The sequence below is a fragment of the Halyomorpha halys genome, unplaced genomic scaffold (assembly GCF_000696795.3).
Source record: "Halyomorpha halys isolate HHAL.00 unplaced genomic scaffold, Hhal_1.1 Scaffold12.1, whole genome shotgun sequence".
NCBI classification, from domain to species: domain Eukaryota; kingdom Metazoa; phylum Arthropoda; class Insecta; order Hemiptera; family Pentatomidae; genus Halyomorpha; species Halyomorpha halys.
Window position 1 is genome coordinate 1,723,312 of NW_027109908.1, and position 12,589 is coordinate 1,735,900.

Sequence of the window (12,589 nt, forward strand, 5' to 3'; positions counted from 1 at the left end):
AATGAAGTTTTTAAAGTGTTAAATTATATGTTTTCATAGTGATATTGAGTAGATTGTCCCTGAAGATGGCCGAATTGGCCGAAACGTTGGACGTGTAAAAGAAATAAAGGTTTTGAGACTATAATTGGATAGTGTTTTGAATTATTTATTAAGAAATTACCAGTCTCAAGAAAAATTTTTAAGATTATAAATAATAAATATAATTATGAGAGATAGTTGACGGTGGATGACGTACTAGGAGATGATGGTTGGGAGTGCGGTCAAATGAAACACAAATAAGTTGGTGTAGCTTATTTAATTGTGCCAACGTTTCGGCTCGAGTTTCTAGCCTTCATCAGGGCTAATAACAGAACAAGATAACAACCAATAAGTATAGAAAATAAAATATAAACAGAATGACATGAAGTGATGAGAGAATTGGAAAATAAAATGTATACATAGATAACTGAAAAAGTAGGTAAAATAACATAATTAAGGAAATAAAATGAAAATGAAGTTGTATAATGCAAAGAAGTATAAATATATTAGTTATTAATAATTTAAAAATTGAAATACGGAAAGAAAAAGAAAATTGAGAGAAAGAAAATATAAAAATATGTAAACATAATAATTGATAAAAAGGCAAAATATAAGTAAAGTTTAACAAAAGAGATGAATAGAAGAAAAAAAATATTATTTTTAAAAACAACAATAATAATATATGATGAGCATAACTAATAACGTGGGTAAGGAAAACTGAGAAAAGAAGGGGGGGGGGAATAAATAAAACGAACCTGTTAACTTGGAAACCAAACATCAAATGGTATACTGCGCCAATAACGGCTAAACTTCTAATTAAAAAAGACGTTACAACAATGGCTAAGTGTTTTTAAGAGGTTATATATATATATATATGGTTATATGGTTGGAGCTTATATAACCATTATATTTTATATGTATATTATTTTTAACAGTTGATTGTGGGGGGATCTAACAAAAGACACCCATAACTATAAACAATGTTATTATTAAAAGAAGAAAAAAAAATTAAATAAATAGATAAGAATAATGCTTCTTAATAAAAAAGTAAAGTAAAATTTATAACAAAAAATAATGATATTGGTACACTTAAATAAAACAAACAATTAAATGGTTTTTGGAAATGTTAAAAATATATGCACAATTAAATAACCTACACCAACTTATTTGTGTTTCATTTGACCGCACCTCCAACCATTACCTCCTAGTATAATAAATATAATTCTTTTTTTAAATTATAATATCTAATAAAAAGTATTATAAGAAGATAAAGGCTATATGAGAAAATATCTTAAAATTACGAAAGAGGAATATTACTTTATTACTTAAGTATGATAAAAGGTCAAAATATTTTTTTTTTCCAGATCTCATTTAATTTATTAATTTTGTATTATCTCATTTAATTTATATGATTTCTGTTTATTTTATTTTTATTTTAATAAGAACCCTCTATTTCTTCCATTACTTATTTTGTTTCGTAAGGTACAACCTAAAGGCACAACCTAAAGGTACAACCTAAAGGCACAACCTTCCTAGGAAGGGCCATCCATTAGCTCTATTTTATTTTATCCATTACACCTACTTCGCGTTCCATTAAGTCTTTCCCCACTTCCTTCTGCGGCTATATATACCTTCCTCTCTTTTACAGAAAAGACTCTTAGTTCAAATAGAAGGAATGTATTTAAGACTAAACTGGTAATATCTCATGCAACATTTATAACTAATAAAACGTTAATTTAATGCATTTATATTAATTTTTGTTTATTGCTGTATTTGATAATTAACTTTTAGTAATAATCAAGTATAGTAGTTGTGCTTTTTGAGCATTGTTCTAATAATATGGTTACCCTGGTCATCTTTAGGGAGATGCTAAAAAAAAGAAAATATTGGAAGATCGTGATTTACCTTGTATAGTATATAAAAGGAAGATGGTTAAAAGAATCAAATAGTAATGAAACTGTTTATTATCAGCCAACGTTTCGCCACACGTCACAGGGCTTCATCAGGGTCATATTGCTAAGGAAGATAATATATATCATAGAATAAAAGTTAAGTATGGCTAAATATGATTATGTAAAAATTTATACAAAAATGAACAAAGTGAATTATAGAATATAAAATTAAGATATAATGTGAAAATTATAAATAAACAAGAGTTACTAAACGTTATTAGGCAATTAATGAAAACGAAAATTATTAAAAATAAAAAAATAATAGAAAAATACAGTATGCTCTTAAAAAGAATAAAATAAAGGTTAAGAAAAAATAAATGGAAAATGTGAACAAAGTGGGCACCCACCTTACTAAATGGAGGTGAGCACTAGAATAAGCTGAAGGTGGAAGAAGAAATAACAGGATAGAGGAGTGGGGGAATTGGCGGTTGACAAATTCGTTACATTTTAAAGCAAATATATATAAAATAAAGTAGAAGTAAAGATAATATTAGGAAGTATATGTTTTATTTAACTTGACTTTGCAAATAATAGTTACAATTAGATACTTGAGATTGTTACATATGTACGTTTATTATTTCTATAATCGGTTACTTCATGCAATTATTGATTCTTTTATGAACTCTTACTGTACTCGTCTTGATGAAGGCCTAAAATATAAGCCAAAACGTTGGATCTTAAAAAAACAAAATAATTTTCTGACCGTACCCCGAACATCGCATGTAATGTGCATAGTCAACAACATACCACAATTAGTACCATTATTGAATTGTTTCTCCGGGTCATTCGGTTTCCATTTAGTCAGAATGAATTTCAAAATTCAAAATACAGTGGACTCTTCCAAATCCGAACCATTCCATAATGTGAAAACCTATGACGCAAAATCACTTTCGTAATCATTAAAATCACTTTCAATCACGTAATCACTTTCAAACATCAGAAACGTTAATTGACATAAAATATCAATATTTGAGATCACAAGACTTCTTTGATTCTCACGTTAATAAAAATTTGAAACTGTAATCTTTAAAAGATATAATTTGAGACTTTTTTCTTACCACCACTTAGTCATATTAGGAGAGAGGGTTATCCTACAGGTAACTAACCTATTCTAACTAGAGTAGTAGTATCATGATTTCGTTCCTTGGACTACGAAATAAAATTCAACTTGCTCAGAATCGAACCGACACCGCTGTGGACTCGAGGCTGCTAAGTTAAACCTTGGTCTCTTAATTTTGAAGTTTATCGCTTAAACGCCGTGACTATAAAGATTATTTTAACAACATTATGATTGAAGTTCCACTCCTCGTTACTGACAGTTAAAGGAGCTGTAACCTACAACCTGAGAAACCCAACCTCAACCCGAAGACTGAAGCCCAGACTGCTGCAGGACATTCTGTTATTATTTTTTATTTATCTATTTTTTTTTTCTGTTTTCTTCTCTCGTCCCTTTTTCAAATTAACTTGTTTCTTATCACTATTAGAGGGAAATTGTTTGTTTTATTAAAGTGTACCAATATCATTTTTGTTTATTAATTTTACATTACATTTTCCTCTTTTATTAAGAAGCATTACTCTGATCTATTTATTTTTTTTTTCTTCTTCTTTTAATAACAACATTGTATATAGTTAGGGGTGTCTTTTGTACGAGACTATACCCCCCCATAATCAACTGTTAAAAAAAAATATATATATATATAATATAACGGTTATATCAACCATGTATGGCCTATACCAGGTTAATATACAAATTGTGATATTAAGAAAAAAGATATACATATGCTGCCCACCTTTTTTTTTTTTTTTTTTTAGTTACACTGGTGGTTGCTTCTAGAACGATTTTGTTGTTTAAAAAGAGAATTTTTTTTTTTATTTGCTGGTACTTTTAAAAATAAACTCTAGGGTAAAAATTGTATTGGGTTTTTTGTAATGTAGAAATATAAAGAAAATTTAAAAAGCTATAAATACCTAACGATAAAAATAAGAATCACAAAGACTGAAATTCCTCCCACACCGCCATTTTGATAATATCTCTTTGTAAGTTGGGATTATGAAAAGCCCCTTTAGCAGAGGATAATACTTCCATTTTTTTCATCCTCTATGAACTTTAAACCTCTTTCTTCCATCCTCTCTAAAACCTCTAAAAAAAACATCCTCCTTTTCTCAGGTAAGACGACCATCTGCAACGAGATCGTGCGACCCACCACCGGACACAGCGGCCGCCCCCAACGCTGCCTCAACCGCCGCCTCTTGGCCCACCACTGCTGCCAGGCCGGCGATAGGCAGTCTCAGAGTGTTTCGGGGTTCATCCTCAGCGTGGTACAGCAGCTCACCACCAAAGATTCCCAGCACTTCGCAGATCTAGGTACGCGTCTCACCACAGACCAAGAGGTAAGTCATGGCATTGTGAAAAATTGAAATGATGGATCATTTCTTTACCATATCTATTTCTTCTATTCTAACTTTGATTTGAACTAAAACAATTAGATTCTTGGATAAGGTATCGAGCTCATCTTCATAACATCTTATGGTACCAATAGTACCCTACCCAGTTGTACAATTCGATTATGTAAGTGTTGATATTGTGTGGATAGGCTACCAAATTTCAAGATGGCCAAAATCTAACCAGTTTAATATTTGATGATGGGGTTTGATTTTGTACAATCCTGTTGAAGCATGTTTGTATGCGTTGTCCAATCTAAGAGCCAAAATTAGTCTCTCATACTTCATTATTGTTTCTGGCACCTATGCAATGTTGTGCTCTTAAAGGTTGATTATACTTCAGTGCGCCTATTTATGATTTGCATGTTTCTATGACAATCTTCCTCATGTCTGAGCTGCAATTGGTGTAAAAACTTTGGTACTCCAAATCCTTGAAGGGTCGGTCTCCAGCTAGAAACAGTGAAGAGACAGTTCAAGGCTCCGGGCAGTCAGGCGGTCTATTTGTACTATGCAATATTGTATTATCTCTGTCTGACAGAACGTGGTCTGTCTTTGTGGCAACAATGAGTGATCTAATTGTACGAAATCACAGATTTTCTACATGACCACTCTACCACTGTCTTTGTCTGCGACTGAAATGACTGACCAAATGGAAGTAATCATTGAAACGATGTATAAAACTGTATAATAGTTCTCATATCTGCCATCGATTTCTGTCTGATAGTTTCCATGAACATTATAAAAATGTGTTACAGAAGCCTGAAGTGTTTAATTTTGAAAAAGGACAACTAACTTCATTAACTCACATACAAAGATGTTGGTTAAGATTTTAAATGTCCAACGTTTCACCAACCTAGCCATCCTCAAAGACTATCTTAACTATAAATTTACACCTCACATCCAACTATTAACATTTTTTGGCGGCTATTCTGCCCAGGACTAATAAATTTAGTCAAAATTAACCTATTTTTTACTTTTTCATTTAATTTTAAAACTTTTAATTACAAATTATCTTACACACTTATCACTCCTTTATTTAGTTAAATAACATTGTTGATAAGTGAGTGATAAAAACATAAGATAATTAAATCAGAAAGTGACAACATTGTCTAAAACGATAAAACTAATTAATTAAGTAAAATTATTAGAATTGGGCAGTATAGCCTGAAGAAAAGTTTCATAGTTGGATGTGAGCTGTAAACTTATAGTTAAGATAGTCCAGTTTGTCCGAAACGTTGCTATTAATTAATTAATAGCATGCCTAATATTTATTAATTAATTTATAATATTTAAAGGTTTGTTAATTTCTTTTTAATATTCCATAGATCCTGTCAGCATTGACCCCTGAAGCTCTCCAAGCTGATCCTGACGACTGCTTCCGTCGTGCTGTCCTTGTGCCCTTGGGTCAAATATCTCCTCCACCTCCTCATACCTTCTTCATCCTAGTGGATTCAGTGGATGAGGGCTATGGAGCACCACCGAGCCCTGGGCGAAGCACGAGCGCACCCACCCAACAGACCAAGACGGTGGGGGACCTCCTTGTGGCCAACCACCACTTGCTACCTCCCTGGCTCCTCCTCTTCATTACCGCCAGGAGGCAGAGCAAACAGATTGCGAAGGCATTCTCTACCTACAAGAAGATTTGCATAGATGACCTCAGGAAATCACAAGTAATAATATATCATCTTTAAATGCAATGTAATGGTACTTAATGTAGATTTTTTTCATTAATCCTTCTAGTAATGATATGTTTATTATTTAATATAAGAGTCATAGACGAGCTGGCTTTTGTGAATATTTCTCATTAGCCTTGGATTTTAATATTTTTCTAGTTCAACAAAAGTTTAATTATTTACATTAAGTAATATTTATACACATAAGGATTTAATTAAACTTTTTAGTACCTATTAGTAGATAAATGCAATCTGCATTCTACCATGAAGCGAACCTTGCTTGTTACAAGTTTGTAATTGGTTATTAAGTTTTATTAGTCATTATTTACTTAAAGCACTATTTAATTTTTAACATGTAAGTATATTTTTTCGGTTTCTAATATTTACAATGTTTTTCTCTTTTTATTTAAATTCTTACTACTGCAGTATTATATATCACCTTCTTATAGTGCTATACATGTACTTTTTTCACTACATTATGTTCGTCATCTAGTTTGGTTTTTAGCCATAAAGCCTGAAAATTATACCAAAATGCTCGCACAAATAAAATGAGTTTCACTCATGTTCTTTACTACTCTATTGCCAGCACCCTCCATTTCCCCCCAACTATCTTCTTCTCACATTGAATCTATGGACAACAATTAATACATCATTATAAAATTAATATTTATTCCATGTAAAGCCGACATACCACTTCTACACTGTATGGTCTATCAAAATTCATTCTTTTTACTTCAAAGTTAGAAATATTGCCTCATGAGGGATATTCTATCAAAAATTAATTTACTCATTACTCATAAATAATAATTTTTTTCGGCAAATTAAAATTCTGTATCTAAACATTATTAAGTTTATTTTAAAATTTAAATTTCCTCAACAAATCAATATTTTTATTATAAATTTGACACAACTACATGAGATTGACATTTTGTTCACTTTTTGGATTTTGTTCTGTTCAAACTAGATAAAATTATTAGTCTCGGACAGTACCATCTTATTCTTCAAATATATACAGTCTATTAATGAGATATTAACTCGAGAATAATAATGTCGCACATTTCATCTGTTTTGTTTAGTGTACTGAACAGGTAGACAAAATGTCGAGGTTGAATATCCTCTAAGTAATTTTTTTTTTTTTTTATTATTATGTTTCAAAAGTGGTTATATTGAATTTTTAAAGAATGCTCTTCATGTATGCCTAAATGCATACATCAGGAACATTCTATTTACATATTCCTATTCTTCTATCAATAAACATTTTATAGGTGGTCCGTGACGTGCAGCAGTACATACTTCTGAGGTTGGAGAATGAAGAATGCCTAAGACGACAAATGTGTAGGGGAACAGCAGAAACGCTTAATCAGCTTCATATCAAATCAAACGGCTGTTTTTTATATTTAGAACGGGTACTTGATGGAGTATCCGACGGCTGCATTGTACTCAGGGAAGTCAGAGATATCCCTGGAACCCTCAACGGTCTATATCTCTGGCTTTGTCAACGTCTACTGACCACTAAACACTTTGCTAAGGTTTTTATTTATTTTTATCAACAGTTGAGGATTATTTAATATATATTGACTATTTAAAAACATTTTTCATTGGCTTAGGTAAGACCTTTATTAAACATTATTCTGGCATCAGACCGTGGTATGACTGAAGAAGAAGTGTCCAATGTCATGGTATCCTGTGAAAAGGGCATGTCGAAAGAGGATTTACGTAGAAGGCTGCAGGTCGCTAAAAGGGTGCTCGTAGTTGGGCCAGATTTCACGCTCAGACCGTTCCACAACTCATTCGCTGAGTGGCTGGTGGATGTGAAGCACTGTACGCAGAGGTACCTTTGTTCTACTCAGGCTGGTCATGCGATGATCATCATGCATCTTTCTATGAGGTAGTCTGTCACAATTTTTATACTGGCTCAAATAATTCTTTTTATCATTTTTCTAGAAAGATCTTCCTTTTATTGAATTAAATTGATTAATTATAATTTATAATTAGTCTATATATTATTTTCTGTTTTAGGGGTCCAACACTGTCCCCATTGGATACCGAGAGACTTTCGTATCATATAAGCTGCTTGCCGCAGAATGTTCTCGGACCGCTCGCACCTCTCTGGCTATTGGCTTCCGGAGCTCCCCTTGACCTATGTGATTCTAGTCATCCCGTAGCATCTGAGTACATTAGGGACATTGAAGCGGCTTGCAACCAGGTTAGTTAATGTAAATTTTATATGAGATTGCCTATACTTTTTAGAAAGAAAAAGGGTTTTATTTACTTTTTTATCTAAAATCTATATTAGTGAGTAAACCTGAAGGGTATTGTTTGTTGAAGGTATTTATTTCAAGAACTATGAGTCTGTCTTGAAAGTCTTTTGTGTCGAGTAAGCCATTTAGTTAAACTTATTTCATTTCTCTGTTAATTTGCAAAGTAAGTTTAAATAAAATTTTCATTACATATAACCAGAAAAGTTAAGATGAATTAATGACAATTAAATTAAGTTAAAATGAATAAATGACAATTAATGTTATAACTATAAATCCAATATATTGGATAAATATCCAAGTATTTATATGAAAAAGAAAAATTTAAAAAAAAGTGAGTGTATAAATATTAATAATGTCCTGTTGAAGAATAAGAACAGTAAAGAAGATATCAGTCTGTCCAAAGTGTAGGGACGCACTAGGTGACTGAATTGGCCAGTCTATACTTTGCTTAATATCATAGATTTAACTATATAAAGAGTATTAAAAACAACCATATCTGTAAGATTCACATATAAACAGATTCTTCTTCTTCTGGAATGACTGACCGTGGAGGTGCAAGGCCTCTTGCGATGTTCTATGGAAATAAATTGTGCTTTTCTTGACGAGGCTTTCATAGGGTGAGTTTTCACTCTCAGGTACTATTTTTTTGAGTGCCACCCATTGACTAATGGGCCTCACAAATGCCGGGGGGGAGGGGGAGGCTGTGAGAGAGTATCATATAATTATGTGCTTGAAAATATCCTAGGTTAGGGCCAGGGTTCGAACTCACAACTTTTGGGTTAGTAGACTGGTGCACTACCACGCTGCTACCGCTGCCCCCTACATATAAACAGATTGGCAATAACAAAATAAATGCTATCTATGGCAATGTGATGTTATAATTTTAAATTTATATCCTATTTGTATCCTTTTTGTTGCAAAACTTAATAAATCCTACATTTTTGTAGATCAGCAAAACTGTAAATCCAAAAAAAATTAAGTAACGGATACACTTCACCAAATTTAGGAAAAGCACTGATGAAATTGGATTTTTTATTAAAATACCATATTTCAAACTATTGGCTCCAAAAGTAAACTCTAAAAAAGAAATTAAGTTTTTTCACTTTCTGTCAAAAAAATAAAAATCTGGATGCACTTAATGCATTCATCCAGTTTTACAACTGGCCAACTCAACATATTTCAATTTTTTCTCATTTACAAAATAAAAAAAGTCACAAATTTGGATTATCATTTTAAACTATTTTTTTTTTTTTTTCTCTTTACATGAATATAAAATTAAGAACAGAATTTTCTAATTATATATTAATAACCTAGACTTCCCACTTCCCCTTCCTTTTTTGGTAAATTTAATAATAAAGGAAATTTAATTTTTTTTTTTTTTGGCACTTGACTCACTTATCAATGTTGTAGGGAGGCTGTGAAGAGAGACTTGCTGAAGAAGAAGTTGCCGCTGAAGTTGTTGTTGAAGACTCACCAGCAGAAGTGAACCTCCATTGGTTGGCCGCCGAGGGGGATCCAGTCAAACTGGAAGCTGCCCTTAGCCAAGACAAGTCGGCTCTCGAGCAGACGGATAGGCACGGACAGACACCACTTAACCTTGCTGCAAGATTAGGTCTGGCGCCAATAGTTAAAGTATTGCTGGATGCAGGCGCTGATGTGGACCATGCTGACTGTGATGGATGGACTGCTCTGAGGGCTGCGGCCTGGGGTGGTCATACTCAGGTGATTTTTTACTTTCATATACAGAATATATACTTAGAGAAAGTATAGCAATAGTGCAAAGTTTCAAATTTGAGTCATAAGAAATTTAAATTACATATTTAAAGTGGGTACATGCCTGTGATCTCACGGCAACTGTTTTGATAGCACCGCTAGTGCTACTTTATAGAATCAATTTTTCACATTTTCTCTAAAACAAATTAAATAATTGTACTACTATAAAGTAGCACAGCTAGTGCTACTTTATTTGATCGACTTTCCATATTTTCTCTAAAACAACTTAAATAATTGTTATTACGCTCAGCATGTTGATTTACAATCAAATGGTCTTTAATATCATCTAAGTTTTATCCTCGTTTAAATAGTCAAATGGGGCTTAAATGGTGAATTAAAAAAAAAAAAAAGTAGTTTATTTGATAAAAAATAGACAGTTCTCATTGTTAGCAATAATAAACAGTGGATAAATAAAATATATTAAAGACTTTTATGAATAACTAAAAGAAAAATAGAGATATCCGAATTGAATGTGAAAACCCGTGACTACCCTATCTTTCCCGATTGCATTATGGCTTCATTATCTTTAGTTAAACAGTTGTATTTTTATATGCTCCAATATGAGATGTATTATATTGGTTGCTTTTTTATTTTATTATTATTATTATAATATAACTTACATTTCTTTTGACTTCCGATTTATTGTTACAGGTAGTGGAGTTAGTATTAGCCGCTGGAGCTACCGTCGATAGCTGTGATAGGGACCAGAGGACAGCACTAAGAGCGGCTGCATGGGGTGGTCATGCAGATATTGTTTCGCTACTTCTTGAAGCCAAAGCTGATGTTAGTATATTAACATATTATAACTTAGTTTATCTGAGGTTTTTGTTACGTTTCTAAAACCAGATCAGTTGTATATTAGTAATGATTACAAGAAAAATATATCAAAACTACATCTATTTAATTCAAATATTCTCTAGGATAAAATGTTGGGAGATATTACAAGAATTAATTATAATTAGCTGGTATCACTGGAATAAATGGAATGGACTGTATTTGTAATGGATATGAAATAATTTATGCTTGGTAATTATTATTATTATATGGGCGACAGATCATGGAGGCCGAAGTCCTCGCACAATGTATTTTCTAATACATCCCGCGTTTCTTGACGTGGTTTTTTCGCAGGGTTGGTTCATCACTCTCACCTCTATTTTTTGTGAGTGCCACCCATTGGTTAACAGGCCTCACAAATGATCGGGGGAAGTTGTGAGTTTTACATTATTTTATGTTTCAAAAAAGTCCAGGAGGGACCGGGATTCCATCTGACAACCTTTGGGATAGTAGACTGGTGCGTGCAAGGATGCTACCGCTGTTCCCCATATAGATGGTAAACAACGTGAAAATAAACCTCTATTCTTGAAATAGTTATAAAACAATTGATTATATGCAGTTTAGCCAAAAGTGTTTTACAATTTAGGTTAGTAGTAGTAGTAGTAAATTAATTTTTATTTAGACTATTGATTTAAATGGGGTTACATAAAATAATAGGTTACTTGTAGGTTGATTCTTGTGATGTTCTACTGAGGTTTGGTTGATCACTAATCAAGATTGGTTTCTCTCATGCTCTCTTCCCTCCTTCATCCTGGCTGCTGTGTAAAATTACTCACTCATGATGAATTGTAGGCTGCAGTACATTGTTAGAAAGTACTGTTACTAGTCCAACAGTTGTGCTAGGAGTTAATTTGGTTAGAATCGGGCTCAACTGCCAGATTTTTACTCTATGAAGGGTACCCACTTCATGAGGCTGAGTGGACCCCGGAGAGCTTTTGAACTCACAGGGCTGACTCATGGCTATGGGAAAACAGAAAATAATTATCTCCCACAATTGGATTCGAACCCGGGTCCTTGGAGTTAGTAGCATAGTGCCTTACCACTGAGCTACCTGCTCCAACAACATTATGTAGTGTAAATTAATAGTTGTATACTCACTTTATGTTCTTTTTACATAGCATTTAACTTTCACTTCATAATATTTTAAGTGAAGGGTGTGGAAGGGGAACTGAACTTATTAAGTGAATCAATCTTTATAGACCAGTAAACCTGAAATCATAAAACTTTTTTTGTAACAACCCTTAGCATTTATTTTGCACATAATGAAAATGACTTAATTGTTTCAGGGAAATAACTGCAGAAACTATTTTATTTTAAAATTCAATCTCTTGTATACATGAGATCAAAATTTTAAAAAATATCTAAAGTATAAACAAATTTCATATGACAATCCTCAGAAATTAAATAAGGAGTAGTATTTAAGTTAATATAACCTTTCATCAACCTATATAAGAAAACATAAATAAATAAAAATAAAATTATTTTAGAATAAAAAAATATTAGTATCTGGATTTGAATTGGATAGATGTTTTTAGTCAATCTTTATTATTAAGTAATTCAAATTCTCTTTTTTTTATATATTTAACAGTAACAAAGTTTAAAATACTGTTTCAAAATTTTTCCCTACTCAGGAAAA

At 32.3% G+C, this 12,589-nt stretch overlaps 1 protein-coding gene across 4 annotated transcripts in view; it reads left to right on the forward strand.

Moving 5' to 3' along the window:
• Positions 1-12,589, forward strand: part of LOC106679129 (ankyrin repeat domain-containing protein 50) — a 230,589-nt gene that overhangs the window by 203,701 nt on the left and 14,299 nt on the right. For all 4 annotated transcript variants that reach the window (XM_014418098.3, XM_024358971.2, XM_014418099.3 and 1 more), the window contains 7 exons: positions 4,138-4,361; positions 5,738-6,082; positions 7,351-7,614; positions 7,693-7,973; positions 8,105-8,291; positions 9,757-10,068; positions 10,771-10,902. In XM_014418098.3, the coding sequence (XP_014273584.1) occupies positions 4,138-4,361; positions 5,738-6,082; positions 7,351-7,614; positions 7,693-7,973; positions 8,105-8,291; positions 9,757-10,068; positions 10,771-10,902 (1,745 nt within the window). The remainder of the gene's footprint in view (positions 1-4,137; positions 4,362-5,737; positions 6,083-7,350; positions 7,615-7,692; positions 7,974-8,104; positions 8,292-9,756; positions 10,069-10,770; positions 10,903-12,589) is intronic.